This window comes from Asterias rubens, chromosome 20 (genome assembly GCF_902459465.1).
Source record: "Asterias rubens chromosome 20, eAstRub1.3, whole genome shotgun sequence".
Taxonomy (NCBI): Eukaryota; Metazoa; Echinodermata; class Asteroidea; order Forcipulatida; family Asteriidae; genus Asterias; species Asterias rubens.
The window spans coordinates 571,633-594,619 of NC_047081.1; the positions used below are offsets into that span (position 1 = coordinate 571,633).

The 22,987-nt window shown below is 39.3% G+C and overlaps 1 protein-coding gene and 1 long non-coding RNA gene across 4 annotated transcripts in view; both read right to left on the minus strand.

Moving 5' to 3' along the window:
* Positions 1 to 8,668, minus strand: part of LOC117304081 — a 44,675-nt gene extending 36,007 nt beyond the window's left edge. Inside the window, exon 1 of the long non-coding RNA XR_004520559.1 lies at positions 8,546 to 8,668. This is a non-coding gene — a long non-coding RNA (uncharacterized LOC117304081). The remainder of the gene's footprint in view (positions 1 to 8,545) is intronic.
* A 5,311-nt stretch (positions 8,669 to 13,979) lies between these two features.
* Positions 13,980 to 22,987, minus strand: part of LOC117303813 (pituitary homeobox x-like) — a 64,811-nt gene continuing 55,803 nt past the window's right edge. For all 3 annotated transcript variants that reach the window (XM_033788179.1, XM_033788180.1, XM_033788181.1), the window contains one exon: positions 13,980 to 17,085. In XM_033788179.1, coding sequence (XP_033644070.1) covers positions 16,564 to 17,085 — 522 coding nt within the window. In that variant the 3' untranslated portion in view covers positions 13,980 to 16,563. The remainder of the gene's footprint in view (positions 17,086 to 22,987) is intronic.

A 22,987-nucleotide genomic window follows, 5' to 3' on the forward strand; every position in this document is an offset into this window, starting at 1 on the left:
CCGAAGAAGACATAATGAAGAAAGTATTAATTTCTTAAACAAGGATAAGAAAATCGGACTGTTAGGGTCATGTCAAACGAAGCAATTTACAGGCAACCAGATCCAGACAATCTCAAGGTAGATAATTCATTCACATTTAAATGTTTACATCTTTGGGAACGCAAGACATTGTTTGAAATATATTCCTGTGCTACCAATGTGGTCCTGCAGTAGTGCACTGCAGTCGGTTGCCTCCAAGTTGCCTCGTGTGACAAGGCCCTTAGAGTATAATAAATAAATAAATAAATAAATAAATAAATGAATTTCAGCGATTAGTAATATCGAAGCACGCCCCCTAGATGCCAGACTGCACACAGGCAACTCTTTTATCAACGCACACAATAGACATCCGACGTGTCAAAGTTCAAATAATACTACGTGGGGATATTTTCACATCATAATACATGGATTGAAAAACCGGGATAAGTTAATTTCATCATTTGCTGGCTGCAGAAGCATCTGAGAAACAATACTGCCTAAATAATCACATTTTTAACAATCATGCATTAACATCAAAGAGAAAAACCTACCTGATGACGTCATTACAACGTATAAAAATGTCGTGTTTACAGGCAAGTATTTCCAGTTACAACAAGTATGAAACTCCATTTTTGGGATAAAATAAAAGTCATGGCACACTAAATCAGAGAGCCCTTGAACTGAAGGTTGCAGACGGTGCTGCTCCTTTGGTAAAATCTGCTCGACTCCCAGACAAGTCAGGAGAGAGAGAAGGAGAGACCAGGGATCTTTACGAGTGAAGCAGTAGGCTTTTGGGACTCTGTTCTTATTGGATGGTGTTTAATCTGAGGGGTATTTCTGGCTACGATCGTGGGGGATCTAGGAGCTGTGTACGGCGGGGTGGATTACAACAAAACCCCGGTAGAGGCGTCCGGTTCGCTGGGGCAGTAAGAGCCTTTCGTGTGTTTGTGTGATTTACTCTGATTAAGCGGCGCACCACGGTTTAGGGAAAGCCCTCAGTCAGGGGTCTTATCTGGAATAAACCTTAATACCAGTCTTCTCTTCCCCAAATACCTGCCCTTTTCCCTTCTTCTTTCTAGGAAGGCTGTGGAGTTCTGCTTGATTATTACTGACTTCTCAGTGTTACAAGTAATGTAGTCTTGGCCCATTTCACAAAGCTGCGGCAGCACAAAAAAGCTAAGCAGAACAAAATCATGCTTATCGTAATAAGGTTATAATGTCACACGTACACTTTGTAATTGGTATCCTGCTCATTTCTGCTTAGCAAATAATTGTTAAGCAATATCTTCTGCTTAAGCAGCTCCATGACATTGGGCCCTGGTAATTGACTGGGACATGGGATTGGTTTAGAGGTGGGTCTGAGAGGGCAAAGTGGGTGGCTGGGTTTAAGAACCACCCAGGTATGTCCCTCTCAAACTCCGTTCAGACTTATCTATTTCAGCCCCTGTTCAATCGCTCAAACAAAAAGTTCCCGGGTTAGAACTGACCCAGGTTAGGGTCAAAGGTGGTCTGACCCAATTTGGGTCAGATTGACCCAGGATCTGCGTCAAACTGACCAGAAATGTGTCCTAACTGACGGAAAATCGTTTTCAAAATCACAGTAAAAAAACAAAAAATGGGTCAGGCCTCCGAGGAGCCAGAACCTGGTTAATTCTTAATCGGGAATGAACCTGAAATGAGAGTAATTCTCAACTGGGAGTCCCAGAATCAGTGTAAAGTTCATAAAGATGCCCTCAGGTAGAGGGAACAACCTCATCCAAATGAAGTCTCTTCTCAGAACCCGTCCAGTTTAAAACAAATTAATTACTAAACGGCAACTCTTTTGAAGACGGGTGTTCAACCCCCATCGTTTTCGACAAATAATTTATGTCTGTGAATGAACACCAGTGTTGCATTTATAAGTTTTTTTTTGTCCTAATAATAACTTATGTTCAAAACTTCTAAATGTTTTCATTGCGTTTTGACCTCCATTTTGTAAACAAAGAAATTGTATTGTCCGCGGGAATGGCACATGGGGAATGGCCGCTGAATTAAACATAGAACTAATACATTAACCTCACACAAAATGATTCATGATGTTATGATTAATTACTTATCATGCTCCCGGTTCGAATTAATTTTTCATGTTTATAATAGGCCCCTACATATTTTTGAATGAACAAGAGCTGTTTTTGCACTTTCCCCGCCAACAACCTTTTTTTTTTTTTTTTTGGGGGGGGGGGGTTCGCCTTAGGTAGACACTATTAAAGGGACTGTATACCTTTTGCTAATTATTTCGCTACACAATGACCATCAACTTACTTGGTTCTGAGCACTGGAGAGCTGATGATAGTATAAAAAACAATGTTAGAAGCGACCCCTTTGAAGTGAAGCAGTTTTAGAGAGAAAAGATTTTTTTCACCCACAAATTTGAATTCAGACTTCAGATATTGGGCCTTTCTCAAGCATTTTGAAAGCTCACAAATCTATACGACAAGAGTATTTTTCGTTTATTGTTTTCTTACAACTTCGATGAACAATTGTATCCAAAATTTCACATGTTTGTTTATTTTATGCGTAATGTCGGGATACACCAAGTTATGATACTGGTCTTTGACGATTACAAATGTTTGCCATGCCTTTAAGGTAATTTAGAATGGTTCGGCTAATTTGAAGCATCGCAAAGCACGGAAACTTCATCAAGTATCTATTGTTAAATCACGCAGTTTTTGTAACTCTTAAGAATTACTGCAACAATGCCTTTGGTCATTTATGACATTGATAAAGTGACATTAATTAAATCCTCATTTTTTTTTCTTTCATGATTGGGTGAACAAGTCAAAGGTTAAGGAAACAATCTGAATTGTTTTGAGCTAATTTATTTTTCTATAGACACCAAAATCCTTAAAAGTTAAACAACTTTTCAAGTGAGGCGGAGTTGGTTTTTGTGTGTGTAAACGATTTGTAACCACGATATTAATCATGCTGAAGTCGATTGATGTTAAGTTCTTGAAAAAGTTCTCGATTTAGTCCGTAAAGGTGTGGGTTTTGACAAGAAAATATTTAAAAAAATACTATTGTGACTGAAACAGCGGGAGGTTAAGGCGCTGCTCTACAATACAACCAGTTTATAGAAACCAGGACCTAGTTTCATAAAGCCTGTAAGCACAAATCTTCGCTAAGCACAGTATTTGCCTTGTAGCAGACACAGGTTTATACCAGCCCAAATTACATTAGGTTCGCATTGTTGTGGCTGGTGCCCTACTCAAAATTTCCTGAGCAAAAAAAAAAATTCAATCGGGTGTTTTCTGCTGAACAGCTTTATAAGATTGGGCCCATTTTGTGTGCTTAGCTACTTTGTGTGCTTAGCTACTTTGTGTGCTTAAGCAGCTCTATGGAATTGGGCACATTGGGGCAAGTTTTTGTTCCCCTCAAAGACCAGACTAGCAATTTCTGCAGCTGCCCAGAAATTATTTGAGTACGCTATAATATCCATTTCAATTGAAGTCATACTGCGGAATAATAACATGATTGATATGTATTTGACACGACCCCATTTATCAACCCCTGGTTTGAGCTTTTGTTTCTTGTTTGTTTAATCTTTTTAAATCTGTAATCCAAAGTATACACATGGTTTTTCTGTATTGTACCAAAGAAAAACTGCAGCACGTATATGGTATTATGCCGCTATTGACATTCCCAAAATCAATACTATAAATAATAATAATGATAGATTGCATTTATGTAAACTCAGTTCCATGTAAGCGGTACAGTTGGTGTATATTTTCGATTATACAAGCGACACTTCTAATGTTGCGTAATGTCATACATGAACTTATAGCATTTGCATTTCTTGGGGCTAAATGTTAGTGAAAGAGTAAAGCTTTGTCCCCTGGAAATTAGTCAAACAAAACAAAAACAACCCTACAGCTATTTGACAGCTATTTGACACTACGCCGACAAGTTATGGCCTGCAACACTGACAAAACACACCACTGTAAGAATCAAAATGTCTTGACATTTTACAGGAGTTTTATTTATTTATTATAAATGCAACAGCAAAAGAAAGAACGTAATCAAGCTGCACCGGGATAAAAATGAACGTTCTGACTGGTTTGGTTACCAGCTGGAAATTCACATTAACACGTCTGGGTTGAGGTTTTGCACTTCTGAGACACCGTAGACATGTTTACACTTTCCATAAACGACCATCTTTGTTTCAAGTGTTTATTTAGACCTGCCTAATTCGACCTTAACAAGTTTGGGTTGCTGTTTTGGCATCTATGGGACACCGTAGATATGTTTACCCTTCTACAAACGGCCATCTTTGTTGAAAATAACTCTTTATTTGAAGCTGTCTGATCCCAGAGCGTCTCCCATTTAACATTTAACCAACGGCTATTAATGAAGAAAGAGTCCCAAGGAAGGAGTCATTGTTGGTGATAAAATCAGAATGATTTTAACCAGTTCTCGTTATTATATAAAAAGCAATAAAACAATTCCCCAGACAGCTCTAAATATCATTTCACAAAGGGCTTTAGTTACGTCAATTAAAACCAAAACGGGAAAATGAAAGAAGAAGAAATATAGGACACCAAAATACCACCCTTTGTGTGTTAAGCTGGGACCAGCTGAGAGGGTTTTGCCTTGTGCTTAATATTCCCAAACAAAATAGCGTCAAATGACTTCTAGTATAATTATTATGAAGGTCTTTTGAAATTGTACGGACATTAAAGTTGCCGCCACAATATCAAACTCGTTTCGGTGGTCCTGAACTTAATGCTTGAAAGGAAAAGGGAGACAATGGTGTCCATTAGAGCACAGGAACAGTTATCGGACTTGGGTCTATTATGGTCCTGCTGAAACAGGCCATCCGTTTTTTTAAAGGGGGAGGGGGGGGGGTAAGATAGTTAGTCGGCACTTTCATCTCAACGAATGCAGCGATATGAAACGCCGAATGAAACAGAGTGTAAAAGCTTTTGAACACCTTTGACAACTTTTCTGGATCGGTGGATTTTGTTTAAGGGAGAGTGGGAGCCAGAGGGGGCGGGGCAAGGGGGAGCAGGAGACTTTAACGATGATGCTTTACACCAGCGTCTAAGCATACGAATGGCAAAGTTAGAATGGGGGGGGGGGGCGGCTGCCCTTTTTTCGGTTGTGGCTGGATGGATATAAAGGGAATCAATGTTTGGTAATCACTCTTTAATTTATTGGCAATAAAGCTTGCTTGGTTAGAAGCCTACAGCAGCGTCTGATAAGGACAAGCATGTTTGGTAAACATTTCATTTAGAAGTAATTTAGCAGATGTAAGGTTCCCCCCCCCCCCCCAAAGAAAAAAAGAAAAAAAAAGAAGAAAAAGAAATCATAAAAAATTGACACGCGTAACTGTCAGTAATGCTTCTCAGATTGGCATTCCCACTCAGGATTATTGTTGCAAGAGTGTATTGAAAGAAACACCACCATTGTTGGACAAACTTGTGTGCCTTCAGATGCCGAATAAAATACTTTACGCCTGAATTTATTTGAGTGAGAAATTAATGTTTTGCTCAAAACTACGTTACTTCAGAGGGAGCCGTTTCTCACAATATTTTAGTCTATCAGTTGATACTCATTGCTCGTTACCAAGTAAGTTTTTATGCTAACAATTATGTGAAGTAATTGCCAATAATGTCCAGTGGCTTAAAATGAGCTGATTGACTTCCGTCATGTACCAGTAGGTAAATAAAACAAGGGAAATTATTGCAAGTGTTTAAAAAGCGGGTGGTTACTATAATTGTAAAGTATTTCTTGTGTAATATTTTGTGGGTTTTGAAACTAAAAAAATGAGGAATGGTTAGAAATTTATTCTCTAAAGCCAGGTATGGTTTTAAGCTAAAAACCTTTCTTTGTGTTCGATTATTGAGAAGTTGTAGTTCTAGGTGGTAGTGAAACGGGTGCCAGTGAAACGGGTACCAGTCAGACTGTTAGACTCGCCCTATAACAACCGAACCCATTCAAGCGTTTTACAACAGCTTGTATAAATGAAATTTACGAGCCCTCTGCGGTGAATATTCCAAGTAGTTCAGAGGCACTTTCTCTCTAAGGCCGACCCGGAAAATACTCTCACCATACGGCAGGCATTTTGGAGTCGGCGTGTCTAGATCAAGAGCAAAACCCATCATGCATGCAACGTTTTGAGGGTATTTGTTTCTCTTTTAACCCGTTTAAAAATTCATGTTTTATTTATGTACTTTGTTTCGCTCTACCGTGTTATTATTAAAAGTACGAACGTGTGGGTGTGTATGTATGTGCGTGTCTGGGAGGGGGGGGGGGGAAGCTATTATGGACATTGAGTTATTTCTTGTGTTTTTGTCTTTTGTTGATTGTTCTTAAAGTGGTTATAATTAAGCTACAAAATATAAGTTTAATTAATTATTATCCTTGCACGGGTGACTGTCCACACCGGTAACTGGGTCGGCACAATGGAATGTCAATGCGGGATAATAATAACCCTAACTATTGAGAAATGAGTGCACCACAAAACTTAGATCGACCTTTGACTTTGCCCCCCCCCCCCTTCACAAATACGGAAGCCCAAACATGTTCTCCAATTAAGTTATAATTAAGCGAGTTAACGCTTTGACGGACACTGGCCGTTCAAGAATGACAGGATGGAATTTGAACCCAGTACACGGTGGAGGTCACAGTATATGCAAGTCGGCCAGGGTGGGATATGAACACCAGACAATGGAAATAAAGATAAAATCTCCATGCCAACTTCACGAACAGTGTGACTTAGCGTCCTACGTTTACAAAACAACAACAACAACAACAACAACAACGACAACGACAACATCGACTTCCTGCCGGCACAAATTCTGCACAATTCAAAGGTCGATCGAAAGTAGAATCTTATACAAAGCAGTGGAAAGAAAATTTAGAGCATCCTGACTTGCAAAATAGGCCCCGGAGTATTCTCTCTTTATTATTTCACTATGGTTGGGTTAGAACCGAAGTCACCAGACGGGGAAGCAAAGTTTGAATTGTACATTCCAGGAACAATACACAACGACCATTGATAACAATGCAGCAACCAAGCGTTCACCCAATGAAATGGCGCCCGTGCATATTTTACGTTCTTACAATAGAGCTCTATGGCGGTGAAGACATCATAGGCGATGATAATCTTTGACTCGAACCCACGACCATTCTAGAGCAGTGTGTTTGAACCGCTTGCCAATCATACCCGGGGACTAGAGACCAGTTCCAATCCATTACTGATAGATTACATTTTGACTAATCTTACCCCACAAATCTTAATACACTTATTTTGGATTGGGTAGAGCTAAATCCAGTAAACTTATACTACTTTGGAGTACGTTTTAAAAACCCACTAATCTTGCAGTGTTTGGATTGGGTATAACTCAATCCAGCACTCCTACCTTTGAGGGTACGTTTTGACTAATGTTATCTCACAAACCTTTACATTTTTGAGGGGATTGGGTATAGCACTACTTCTTTGGACGGTCAATTGACTAATCTTATGCCACAAATCTTAGTTAATTTGGATTATTTAGCTCAAACCAGAACTAAACTGATACTACTTTAAAGACACTGGACACTATTGGTAATTGTCTCACCTGGTGTATCTCAACATATGCATACAATAACAAACTTGTGAAAATTTGAGCTCAATTGGTCGTCGAATTTGCGAGAAATGAATGGAATAAAAAAACACCCTTGTCACACAAAGTTGTGTGCTATCAGATGCTTGATTTCGAGACCTCAAATTCTAAATCGGAGGTCTCGAAATCAAACTGGTGGAAAATGACACCTATGTCACTTCAGAGGGAGCCGTTTCTCCCAATGTGTTATACTACCAACAGCTGCCCATTACTAGTTACCAAGGAATGTTTTATGATAATAATTATGGATAACTTTCCGTATGGCGCCACCACTTTTTCACTCATTTTTACAAAAAGGGATATATCAATCAGGTAAATTAGATACTATATTATTTTATTTCGAATGAAAAAGTGGTGGCGCCATACGGAAACTTTTCCATAATTATTTTGAGTAGTTACCAATAGTGTCCACTGCATTTTTACTTATAGTATCCCATAAATCTTAGTTATTTTGGAAACTAAAAAAGACTCTGATAATAAAGATGGCGGCAAGTGGTTGGTGTGCAATAATTTATCAAGCAATGATGTAACGTCAGTCACAAAGGGTAACCGTTGAATGTCGACTTCAAAAGAGTCAGAAAGAACAAAAATGAAAGAAAAAATACGAAGAGACACTGGTATGATCAGAAGTTTCTATAGAAAAAATATTGACAGTGGCCCGGGGCATGAGTGTATGCAGTCATACTCATGGAGTTATTAGCTTTTTCTCCTAATAGTTCACGCATGGGTAGCTGTTGACAGGTGTGTGTGTTGTGGTGTTGCAATTCCGGGGAGAAATTTAGAGCAAGGGGAGCAAGGGACATGGTTGAGTGGTAAAACTGCACGTAGGATACTGATAATGTCAACGTTTATAGAGGTTTGAAAGAGGAGGATCCCAGGCTTACCGTTGGAGTTTGGGGTCCGGAGTCGCTGGAGGTGCTGCGATGTCCTCTTGGTGAACTACCCCTCGCATTCATGTGATCTGACGGGTGGCGACAGGCAGAGTCGCGCTCCGATGAGCACCAACGATTTTTGCCAAACCCATACAATCTTCGAGTTCAATAGAAAGCTTATGCTGGGCATCAAAGCTGGGCTATTATGGACAAAATGAGGGGGGGGGGGTAGGGTTTTTGGATGATGAAGGAAAAATGCAACCGTAACTCTTCTGTTGTTCGCTTGATTTGCTGTAATACCAGGATTAAGATAAAGATCAAATTATACAAATAATTGGTGCCGGTGATGATTACTGTTAAGAAAACTAACATTGAGAACTTTAACAAAAAAAGGATAATGGGGATGTAAAATACAAAACAAACAACAACAAACAAATGTGCAAAGAACACCCCCCCCCCCGCAAACACGCCACTAAACCTTAAACAAATGAAGAACAAAAATCCGTTGGACTATTCGCAAGTTTTTCAAGACACCAATCTCACGGGGTGTGGGTTCGAGTCCCGGTTGTGGTTTTGTACTACCCGTCGTGACTTCTCATTACTCAGGAGTAAAATGGCACCTTCTAGAGTAGGGTCTATTTATGTGCACTTACTATCAATTTGGGATCGAGTTCGGTTTCTGGCGCTGCATAGTACTAAGGAGTTGAGATGGTTTCTTGTAGACTTAGAGCATCTTCTTCTTTTTCTTCTTAGTTGAAAAGGAATCCATCAAACAAGAACAATAGAATTATAATTAGATTTTTTATTGTCCGCATACAATTTACAGAAATTTATTTTCCTATTAGCACATAAGATTATGTGAAGACACAAAAAGAAGACATTTTCAAATAAGAGATTGGAATGAATCTTTACCGCTCTGGTGTCCTATTGTTAAAAATGTATAGTAAGTGGTCATTGTCTTAGCACTTATCTACAGCCACCCTAATAATGTCTTAAACACAATTGAATGATAAACACCATTTCTCATTTCCGTTTTGGTTGCCATCAGCACTAAACCTCCTTAATTGCTTGTCCTTTATCGAGAGAGAAAAACGTGGCCAGATGATGGAATTAAGACATAATCATCACAGTCCATCCCAGAGAGGGAGAAAGAGAACGCCGTCATTTTACCCTCTCTACCGACCTGAGAATTTTCCCCTACGTGTAATTGCGCCTTTTGTGTGCCTTGAGATCCTTTGGGATTCTGAGATGGTTGGCTTTAGATCGTCATGACTGGATACCGGGATGGTCCTATCAACTCACCGTGCGACCCCATCCCGAGGCAACCGCTGAGGGTCCCGTCTGGTGAGGTCCCGGCAAAACAACAAAAACCCCAACAGAGGGATGTTTTAGTCATGAATAATACAAATACCCCATTGCTGCGTTCATGCATTAAAAACTATTAGTCAATTTTTTTTTTCCGTAAGACAGGTGGCCGGTCAGGTCGAGCATGGTTTTAGCATCGAGAGAGAGAGAGAGAGAGGAGAACTTAGCGAACGGGACATGTATATCACGGGCTAAGGGGAAAAGGATATTTTGCCTAGTTTAATAGTGAATGTATTGTGACGTTGATGAGGTACGATGGAAGGCGTGGAGGTCGCCTGGGGACCGTGCGTATCGACGGCGGGGTAAATGCGCGCATCGCCCGGTGCCCTCGGGCGGTGATTCTCGTTCCCGGTTACGGACTGAAAATTAGAGGATTAGTGCGAGAAAGGGGGACCCCCGGGGAGCTGGGAAGTGAGGCATAATCTAGACTCGTCTTCTCCCGTTTCCATGGAGTTTGGATTGGAACTTGACATTTAATGCCCTCTGCTGCTCAAGTCAACATTCAACATCACGTTCATTACATACTTCAAAAGAAAACCGGGGGGAGTCGTGATAGATAGACTATCTTACACAATAAATTCATAGTCAGACTTGGGGGAGGGTGTCTATAACCATTGTTTAGGTCAAGGTACAAGACCGTGACGTGGTGGGGTCGGGAGTAGAAGGGGGGGGGGCAAATATACAATCTAGAAGTTTAAGATGGCAGCTGTACTACTTGTGTATAGCATTGTCAGCTCCTGTCCAATATGTAGAAGTCTAAAGATTTAAAATAAATAAATCAATGGACATTTAACTACAATTCAGATGGTCATAGTGCCGAACCATTTTATCCATTAAAGAGTAAAGTCTTGTCCTAGAATGTGCTACTTTCCCACTTAGGATTAGCAGCGTACACTCATGAGGAAGACCGAACATTCCAGTCACCTTTAAATGTTGAATGACATAATAATTCACAACCATTGGCGCGAAGAGATTATAAAATCAGAAAATGTCATATTTGACGGGGACAATCAACTAGCCTTTGTTCTAGATGATGACATCTTGGCCATGAAACGTGGCGAGGGTTTCACGGCATGCATTTAGGCTATCACACCCTTTCGTGTTCGCAAATCCGGGATGAAAATTACTGAGCGGAAAATCACAGTTTTGGGTGTGACAAAGTGATCGGTGAATTACTGATTTAGGGAGAGGAGACGATCTGTTCAAGCGTCTCACCGTGACACGTTGGATCCGGTCCCCTGAGGAACGGCTCAGATCACGGGGGGAGTTCAGTCGTGTCATGAACCGGGGAATGAGGTCGTTCAGGCAGAAAACAAAAACCCAAGACACAAAACTCAAGAAATTTTGGACCATCGAGATGAAATTCAGCAGCTCATCTTTGAAGTTATGATTGCAATCGTTTATCAATCGTATTGTTATTAATAATATTTCCTGCCGTAGGGTCCATTCCGGTGAGCCGGAGCGGTGATGACTTGCCCCCAGGTTCCGGCCGGACACGAGTTGTTTGTGCAAGGAAACTCCCATGGGTACTCCGGACAATCAAGCCATGTTAATCCGGACTGATGACTTTCCGCTGCTCCCCTTCTGCTGTGCTAGTTTGCGGACGCGGCACAAAGGAGACATACAGATTGTTGATAAAAATAATATTATTATTACGGCATCAAAGCCAAGTGGTGGCCGCATACTTGTGTTTTTAACGAGGCTCAAGCCAGAGCCGCAGTCAAAGCCGTAATATTGCCAACTTGAAGGGAGCTTTAAGCCGGAGCTCCATGTATGACGTCACAACGCTCTAAAGAAGAACGGATATACCATAAACTCTATCCAATACTAATAATAATATAGCACTTTGATAACCAGTATCAAGTAAACTAGTTCTAGATTAATACCCAAGTCCTTTTATAACCAATTGCCAAAGTGAAGGATTGGGAGGGATGTGGGCTGGCAGACCAATATAACCATTGCTTATAACAGGGCATTCCAATCTTAATTAAGTCCAAGACAAAAGGATCTGGGCCTCTATAGCTTACCAAAGTCTTTCATGAACGACTACAATCAACATGCATGCATTTCTCATTGGTGTGATATTTGTTTGTTCGTTTGTTTATTTTTCTATATCACAACTAGACAATCTGTCAATACAAGAAGTTGATACAAAATGGTGACAATCGAGAACATGAAGAAAAAAGCCTAGTCTTATAACATGCCCTGGTCAAACGTCTTGAATAAAATTGAAGATTTCTCCCTTAAAGGCAGTGGACACTATTGGTAATTACTCAAAATAAATGTTAGCATAAAATCTTACTTGGTAACGAGTAATGGGGAAAGGTTGATATTATAAATATTGTGAGAAACGGCTTCCTCTGAAGTAATGCTAGTTTTCGAGAAAGAAGTAATTTTCCACGAATTTGATTTCGAGACCTCAGATTTAGAATTTGAGGTCTCGAAATCAAGCATCTGAGAAAGCACACAACTTCGTGTGACAAGGGTGTTGTTTCTTATATTATCTCGCAACTTCGACCACCGATTGAGCTCAAATTTTCACTGGTTTGTTATGTTATGCATATGTTGAGATACACCAACTGTGAAGGCTAGTCTTTGACAATTACCAGTAGTGTCCAGAGTCTTTAAGGGAACCGTACAAAGTTTTTACAGAACAAGTGGAGAACTGCCACAAATTTCACATCAACAACAAATTAATAAGTCAACACAAAAAATTGTTTCTTCAATATTAGTTTTTTATTTCATTTCAGGATATTTAACAAAATATGATTTAAAGGAAAATCCTCACAATAAAAACATCACAATTGTTCTGTCTCGAGAAGTAAAAGTTAACAGTTATTTGTTTTGGTGACGTTACCATCATCGACAAGTACTAACATCAAATGCTGTGCTCCTATACGGCCGTTTCATGTGTGTTGATATGTTGTATAGAACCCGATGGCTATTTTTCCTCAACAAAACTGCCGCTAAACAATAAGCGAAACACAAATTTCGAGATATTTAAAGAGCAAGAATTGACATTTTTGTTCGGAAAGTTGCCACATTTTAAATACTTTGTTACCAAAATTGTGTGACATAATTCGCGAAGAACATGGGAGGTAACAGCAAAGAGTCGTCTGGGCAGCTTATGAACTGGAGAGGTCAAAGGTCATACTTGTATAAATTTGCGTAGTAATGCCGACAATGTGGAAATTGGATTCACCTTGAACATTTTTCAAATTGACGGATTCCCAAAATCGGGAATGTTAAAATGATAACTTCTCACACAGTTCGACATGCGCTGACAGCGGAACTGACACTGCAGGTTCTGTTATATCAACCAACTTGAGTTGATCAAGCAAAACATTTGCATGTTTTTCACTGCCGAGAGTGCAGGGCAGAGGGCTTCATGTTTTTTTTTATGCTGGGTGTGTTTCATTTTAACTGCAACAATGGCTGTTATGTTCTGAGGGCAAATCACAGAATAGAAGGCACTCAGCGTCGAGGGATGTAGTAGTAGGGTGCCATGACAACGAACAATCAACAGAAACTGAAATACTTTTCTCCATCACTTAGCAACAAAAAATTAGAAAATATGTACACGTATTTTGGTTTCACTAAAATCCAAAACACTTTAGAATTATAATAAATACAGTACAGTCTTTACGCAGGCAATGATAGGTCTGTACCGGCAAATCACTGTAAACCGACCATAGCTTATTAATACCCTCCAGGCATGTTTGGGAGAACTTCCACACACACAAAAATACTATTAATAGGGTCGGGGTGGATTTCACAAAGAGTTAGGTCTAGTCTTATCTCGAGTTAGGACTAGTCCTAACTTAGGACTAGTCCTAACTCTTTGTTAAATCGACCTCTGGATAGACATTTATCATGGGCAGCCATCTTGAATTTCTCCCATTGATATCAAACCGAGGCTGGAAGAACAAAATAGTCGGGTTCCTAATTGCAAAATGATTATCAGCATTCATTATCGTTATTCTATACAAGGAACAATACTAAGATGGACGCAGCATGATACTGGTCTATTGTATGGTGGGTTGCCATGCATTTTCCCTCCTTTCAGGCAAAAGTTGTGCTGCTTTACTTGTTTAAAGAAAGAAATAGGAATAAAAACCTCACAAATCCAATATTTAATTTTTCTCCTAGACAAGATTGTTTCAATATTAATTTCCTGAACTCAAACCATTCAGATTATGTTTTTATGTTGACCGAATGAAAGTCTTTACAAAACAAAGGAATATTTTTAAAATGCAAATCCGATTGCAGTAAATGAATTGTAAGTGTTAAAATTGTTTCAAAAATCTAAAGTTCAGTCATAAGAGGTGCAATTGTCACTTCCCTTAAAGGTAAGTCCGAAAATATAACCAAAAGAAACAATTTGTAAACAAATGAATCATGTGTATTAATGTTTGAGCATAATTGTTGTGGGGAGGTGGGAGGTGAAAGAAACTGAAAACAATTGAAATAAAATAAAATAAAATACAAAACAAATAAAACATACTAAGATATAACCATGAGTGCGTAGTACTTGTGCAAAACAAACCAAATAATATTAGTTTAGACTCTCACGGCCAATTAAAAACAATCATGAAATTTAACACCCGGCTCATTTTAATTTTATTTGAAAATGAATGCTTCATTCAATCAGCATTCACAGTCAAAAGAGTAAGGCCGCAAGGCTCATTCATTGTTGTAAATGTCATAAACAAGAGGCTGGTCAACTTATTTAATTTTTACTGAAATTGACCGTGAGAACCTACAATAACTAAACAACATGAACAAAAACAAAACAATTACTAACAATCGAACATACAATAATTTATTAAAGCTGAACATAGACAATTGATGCGAGTGCACACACAGCAACTGGACAAAAATAAAGGAGATTTGGTCATTCAACCACCATGCATTTCATGATTTATGTGTCTAATAAAAAAACTATAGCACACGTTTGAATCTTGAACTGTCATAAAATGACGTCATTCTTAATCTCTTCAAGGAAACAAATTACCATGCATGCCGTCTGTCAACGTTTTTTCGCGCCTCTTTTTCCCGCCATTTTCTCTGTAAGGTCCTTTAATTACACAATCATTCCAGGCGATTGAGGATCAATTAATTTTTTCACCAACAAGTAATTTACAAAACGGCTCAGGGCGAAAGCCGATAATTACAAAATGTGTACGACAAGTCAGTTCGGGATGATGGTAGGTGTAATAAGGTGGTTTAAGGGCTGGTGGGTGCTGGATGGAGTGAGGAAGGAGGGGGGGGGGGGCCGTTAAGAAATGTGTTAGGTTTCAGTGAATGCCACCTCGCAACCTCTCAGCCAATCATCAGCCGTCAAACAACCGGGCTGCTGATCAGCCAATTAGAAGGCGCCAAGTAAGGCCATCACGTGACCACGAACACATTGTTAAAAACCCTCCAAAGGACCACGCGGGATGAGTTTTTATTTCCACTTCAGATAATGTTTTTTGGAAATTTTTAGAAGCAGTTCCCATACAGCTGTTGGTAAGAACTATTAAACAGACAATTAAATATGATTCCAGTTTTTGTTTACAACATCATACAATATAATTCTTGCAATTTAGTTCACCAAACTGGGGGAATAAACAACCCTTAAGGAAAAAAGTCGGCGATTCTACTATCGCCAAGATCGAACGGTCGCCAAAGTAATTATTGTTTTATTCTCATTGTAGTTTTTTGTAATGGTTTTGTACTCGTTTGATAGTATATGACATGGATAAATAAGTGAACATCTACAAAAATGTATCAGACTTTGAGTAGCTCAATAAGTGCTCGGATAAACTCAAAACTTGTTCACCAAAACGGCAAAAATAACATCATAATTTCCCAACAGAGAATACAATACCCATTGACTCTTTTTCCCTCCCAATTCTCATGTAAGAACAGTAGACATTGTTTTTCAATAGATCAAAAGAAAAGTGGCATGAATTGGGTTTACTTGTCGCACCAACGACCCCGAAATCCACACACAGCGACTGAGGTTGACTGCCTATAAGCGGCAGTGCAAAACTAGCGTTTATGACATTTAGGTACCAGACCATTCCATGAGGAGCTTCGATTAAAAACGGGGAGAAGTCCAAAATGGCTGTCTGTCACATTGTCAGCCAAATACTGCATTCACGATTGTTATTAAACTGACTACTAAAATGAGAAAAATATTGTTGTACAAAGGCCATCTGTCAACTCAGATTCAACTTTGACCTTCCAAGTAAAATTGCAATACACACTTGTTGGGAGGTACCAACTTCTGCCTTCTTAAACCATCTAACCATTCTTCTTTCATTTGTCTTTCTAAATTTGACCGTCTGGGCAAAACAAAATGGCCGACACTACAGGGCACAGACCTGCTGTTTTCACTCTACACTTTCCTTGCAATAAATAAATACCATTTAAAAAACATTCAAACGTGTGTAACTGTAAAACGTTTAGCCAGGGGCAAGTGGCAAATTCCCCTAAGCTTGTTTGTAGACTATTTCAATGTCTTAAATCACATCTCTCTTTTGTAGTGGGGTCGAGGTTGTTTTTAAACTGAAAGGTCTACGTGTTATCTAGGAACTAACAATATTTTATGTTTACATCAAAACCAATATAATGTTTGTTTGTTTTAAAGGTGTATTTTGTACAAGTGAGGATAATGTTTATGCTGGTCCGTTTAGTCCTGCGTATTGACATGCTGATAATGTTGGACTTTGTCTGACTGGATAACTGAAGCTTCCCATTCCGGAATGTTGCTTGGCTTTAAGGCGAAGGGAGGCAATACTACTCGAGCAAGGCTCCCGGTAGACGTACGGAGAGGCCGGTACTGATGCGTACGGGCACGCCGCAGCCCCGGGTGAATTGTTCAGGTTCTGATGGCTCAGCCCACCATTCACCGGTGTCGTTGGGAAACTAGAACTCATGGTCGTCTGTGGGTTGAAACACATGGGTTGGTTGGAGACTCCGGAAAGCGGATTCACTGTGTTCAATGTCCATGGAAAACCTTTAGAACTCAGGGAGTTGGCGGATTTCGCGGCCCAGTTGTTGTAGGAGTACCCGGAGTAGAGCCCGTCATCGAACGGTTGCATCAAGCCGTTGAACTGGGAACCAAACCCATTCTTGAGTTCGTTTAGCTGATTGCGTTCCCTCTTCCTCCACTTGGCTCGTCGGTTCTTGAACCAGACCTGATAAGATACAAAATAAGAAGAGCAAGCACATGTAAATAAACCCTTAATTAAAAATCAATATTAAATCCAGTAGTATGGGGTGTTCGTTTACACGTACATGACTTGTGAGGGGATTTAGAGCTGGGTGCGTTGGTCGTGGGTGTAACGTTCCTGTTTCATTGAGGCTCGAATTTCAGGCTAATATTATCGCCTGTGTCAACTACTCCGAGGTAGTTGGGAGCTAGAGCTTCCAATTCCCACCGGGAGGAAAGTAATCAAACAACGGCCGGGATTTTGATCGGCGATGGGGTCGGCACGGACGCACCAGCTACGGGCAGCTGCTCCAGTTATAGCGGTGTACTTTGAGACTATTTTATGTAAAATGCTTCATTAGATGTTTCATCAAATCCTGATGATGGATTTCGGGGAGAGGGGATGGGGCTGGAAAACGGTAATTATAAAAAAGAAGTGTTGGACATATTATCAAAGAGTACTTAATTATTTTTAGGTAAACAAACTTAATTTGTGTATAGAGCTGGTGGTTAAAGTCGATGAACATGAACATTGCTGAATTTGCCATTGTATGTGTTTTAGATCTGTAACGACGTCCAGAACAACCCAAATTAGCAAACGATGTTAACTAGTGTTTAAATTATTAAAACAACGTTGACATATGTTTTTAAAGGTAATGTCACACCTTACACCTTACAACATTTTATTACGTGTTTTTTTAGATGACTTTTTAGGCATGACGGTCGCCATGAACAAACACAACCGCGAAAAACTAGATGTTTATAATTAATTTTTACCGACGTAAGACACACATAGTCCAAACGAGCATACCGTCTGAACCCGTTCACGCACGGCGCACCCGATGACCCCAATTCACGTGCTGGCTTCCGAACGGGATTACGGACGAGAAGTCCTAAAAGTGCAGTGCACTGGCGCTCTTTTATTTGGAACATTTCTTGTAGGTGATCCGACTTACCGATTTTGCAGTAATACATGAACAATAAACAAATACTGATGTAACATGTAGAAAGTTCATGAAATTAGGTAAGCACGTTTCAGAGAAAACTATAACATAGGAAGTTTTGAAAAAAACTGGTGATGCTTCTCTCTCTGCTGTATTAAAAGTTCGAAGTCGACCCCCTCAGCTCTCAACCCATACCACAGAAACTGCAACCCCATTCCAACCCCTTACCCATAAACTACAACCGTTTACCGGTTGTCCACTGCAACCCCAACCACCCTCATCTAGCACAACGCTACCCCAAACCGAAACGCACCCAATCCCTACTCCACCCCTAACCCCCAACTAACCCAAACTACAACCCATACCACATCACCTATCTCAAAGCCTTATCCAAAACACAAGTATTAAATCAAGTTTTGTCTTTTTTAATCATAGCCCCGTAAGTATGGTGACCCTTTTCAGAATGAATTTGCCCCATCAAAACAATTTGCTAAAGTACATATCTGATCCATATTATATGAAACTCATAAAGTTAAAACTATGTAATGTAAGTTGTCGGTACGGTCAAACTGCTAAGAGAATTTCAACCACAATTCATCCAGTTTATTTTCCACCATCCATTAACAAATTTTAAAAATTCAAACTCTTCCATTGGTGTAAATGAATACATTTATAAAATACCTGTATATTATAAATTAAAAATACCCATACATTTATGTATGCGTAATTTTAATACGATCAGTCGTGGAGTTTTTTTTCCCTCTCCCAAGGTCTGCACTTTACAGACAGAAAAAACTCATATAACTTTCATGACCGTGCGTTAAAAAAGAACTCCGCAGCTTGGCTTTTTCACCTTGAGCGATGGACCCAACCCTACCGGCATGATAACAAATTGTCCTCAGCAACTTCTAGGACAGCCCTAGCACAGATCAATCCTCTCTCCTTGTACATGATAGCTAATTTACACTTAAATCCCCTAAGCGCAACACTAAATTAAGAGACTTTTTTGTGTCATTGAATCCCCGTCTGTCACGGAGTATCAGCGGTCGAAAGACAGAACAACCCCCGGGAGACTTAAAGCCGATAGACCGTACACTGATTTAGCATAACAAGGGTCGAGATGTCTCGCAACGGACGATTTGAGATCCGCCATGCGGCTAAACGGCTAGGCGGGACCTGTGATGCCATGAAAGGCATGTGGTGGTGTGGTGTGGTCGTACATTGGCTTTTTGACATTTTGCTGTTAGGGAACGTGTGTACTTTGTAATGATATTTTAGTTGTTGTGGTTGGAATATTGAGATTTAGTTCAGAGCACCATATTCGTGATTTCAAATCTGTTTTCAAATCTGTTCTTGCAACTCAGCAATTTGGAACATGGTTTCTCATATGAGTATTGTGTTAATACTAATGACACTAGAAAGTGCTAGACATGTTATTATTGCTAATTATAATAAAACACAAATAATTTATCTAATTGTCTCAAATTTTTTACTCTACTTTTTTGTCGTGTCTTTGTGTGTCACATCAAATTATTCGAATATATGGATACAGTTTCCGTTTAAACTTTGGTTGACACTTAAATTGAACAAGAGATTAATGCTACAGCCACGTGGTTTTTTTTACCAACAGAGGGCATGTTAAGTCCGACTGCAAAGCAATTTAGATTCTAATATAAAACTCGAACTTGTTCATGTCAGGCCTGTATGCTTCGTTGGGAAAGGGGAAGGACACCAATGCATTTTCTCCTTGCTAAAGGGCACCCATTATGAATGGGACCCTATACGAGGAACTTATTTATTTCTACTAGGGAGTTTCAAAGGGCACCAAGGCAATGACCAGGGGGCATGGAGGCAATCGTCTTCGTTGCCTCCGTGAAGTATCAGGTGTGTTAAATGCGATTTCGAAAATCATTTTCAGTCGGGAAACACATTATTCCCAAACCGAATATCAAATATTTAAAATGTCATTGTCTGTTGCTGGTAATTACACTTTCAATTATTTGTAGACCACTGTACGTCAGTAGGCTCAAATCCTAAGATGGGGCCTGTCGAGTTATTAAAAACAAAATTACATGAACAAAAGTGTGCTAAATTAAAAAAAAAAAAAAAAATGATTCCATTCCACGTGTACTCTGACCTCTGCCCTGCCTGGTTATTAGCGGCTTATAAGAACGAACTGTCAGTAAATTAACTAATTAGGTGCTAAGCTAATTGGGCTAATTGATATAAGCCGCTAGCAGAATGAAGTTCAACATTTGAGCTCTCCAAACTCATTGAATACAGGACGAGATATTGGCTTTGACGGAGCCCCCAGACACAACAAACACGCAATATGATGTCATACGACATTTCAGGAAAATGTTTCATGTTCATTACGTACAGCGCCATCATTCTAGTATTATTAATCACGAAACAAGCAAGCTGTTCCATGCATGAATGTGAAGTGATCATAGAACAGTCGTCATGTTCTCATAACCATGTCTGAACTGGCATTGCTAAATTTATGATCGATTGGGCTTCGTAGATGAAACAGTACATTCATTAAGATAATTACTTTGATGAAGCCTTTTAAAAGACATACAAACAAAAGTACAGCGCCCTGGCTGAAATACAACAAATGCTACAGTTTCACAAAGAGATGTTGTCCAATTAATAATGAAAGGGAATAACTTGTTGCAGACACCACAACAACAACAGCAACAACAACAACAACAACAACAACAAAAACAACACAATGAAACAGTGTCACTGAATGAAGGTTTTTTCCGTAATTGACTAGCAAACTATAGTTTACACGCTTTGATGAAGTTAAATGTAAACTTGTTTTTGGAGAAGTAAATTCTATTCCATATTCTAGTTTAGAAGGAAGGGGACTTGTTGCCTTGGATTGGGCAATTTGAGATTTAAAAACCGTATTGAAACAGTTGCTTTTTACTTACAATTTGTATTTAGATATCTATTAAAAAACTAATGTATTGTGTATTTTTATTTATTTATTTAGCAATTTTGTTTAAATTGATTTATTATAATGTAGACATGTTCGGACGAAATAGTATCTCAAAATTGGTACACATAAATTTGTTTTTATCCAATTTATCTTTTCTGTACATATTTGTTTTTCTTTACATTTAATGTTTATATTTTTAAGAGGGGAGTGGGTAGAAGAGGTACTTTGCATCGAATAATTAGAGGGGGGTAGTACACAATAAATGATTGTTAAAACTACATGACTGTCCAACATTCACGTTTTGTAAGTCAATTATCTTCTGCTTGTCACAACGCCTCCTCATTATTCTTTCATTGTTTGAATCCATTTTTAATGAGCGTCTCATTAGCGAAGGCAATTAACATTGCAGACAAAATGTCGTCACCGTGACGTCAGCAGCTCGGGGGGGGGGGGGGGGGCAATGGCGGTGATAACATGTTGCGTCTTTTGGCAAGTTTGTCCTGTGAAGACATTTGTGTGTGCAGGATGTGTGTGTAATTACCCCTTACTTTATTATCTTGGTCGATCAAATACTTGGACTTAAGTGAGGGATTGGGGGGGGGGGGGGGCTCAAGTTAGTTTATGAAAAAAAACTAAAACACTGCATCGGCAGGATTTTGTGGTTTGCAAACATCACCCCATGCCAAATTCATAACTTGTGGCTTGCGTAATTTCGGGAGGGGGTGAGTTATAGGCTCGATCCCTCTCCCCCATCCCCACCCAACCCTATCCAGTGATTCCCGACTGTACCGTCTTTGACATTTCAGTCTTCCACACTTGGTCTAGACTGTATTATTACTACTACTTTGATCGAAGAGGAAAGCAAAATCGAAGGCTACAGTAAAAATGTACAGGATTCAAGACACTGGACACTATTGGTAATTGTCAAAGACCAGTCTTCTCACTTGGTATGCTTGGTGTATCTCAATATATGCATAACATAACAAACCTGTGAAAACTTGAGCTCAATATTGGTCGTCAAAGTTGCGAGATAATAATGGAACAAAAAAACACCCTGGTCACACGAAGTTGTGTGCTTTCTGATGCTTGGTTTCATGACCTCAAATTCTAAATCTGAGGTCACGAAATCAAATTCGTGGAAAATTACTTCTTTCTCGAAAACAACGTTACTTCAGAGGGAGCCGTTTCTCACAATGTTTTATACTATCAACCTCTCCCCATTACTCGCTACCAATTGTGGTTTTATGCTAATAATTATTTTGAGTAATTACCGATAGTGTCCACTGCCTTTAAGTGCTGGCATTTCATACTTTGTCCCTTATTAGAGTTATTTTTTAACCTATAAATGCCATCAATTGATAGATTGAATGAGCAAATTAAAACAAGTTTTTGAGTTTTGGCAAGAAGTTTCTGGCTATACCAGGGCTTCACATTTTGTTTTTGTTAAACGCACTTGCGTTTTTCCCCCTGGGGTGTTTAACAGCTTTCTCTACAGCTATTCAACTTGTTCCACAAGAAAATTTTACAGATGATATTTTGTAAACACTTCTGCATTCCTATGATTATAAAAATAATAACACAAAATAAACTATTAAGCCATCTAAATCCAAGTGTAATAAATCAAACTTGATCCATTTCATATTCGACCTCCACGTCTAGACTAATTCGAGTAATTTCTTGCTAAGCCCAGATCCATTGTGGGAAATAATTATCCCCATTTTGGCCAAGATTGAAACACGGGTTCTACGAAGTATAATTCTTTCTAATAATGACACATTACTGTATAGTTGCTTTGTGGGGTCGTATTATAAATCTAAAATTCAACCTTGCTCACTTGTCAACCTTATTTCCTCTCTACAGCTCGTCTTTATTTTGAGAAAAGTCGTAAGAGTAAAAAACATTCTTTCATGAACGAATTATCAATCTCAATTAAAAATGGCACCTCCTTTTTCTGAATGAAGAGCGAATGCTTGAGGGGGGAGATCCAGAGTAGTTAA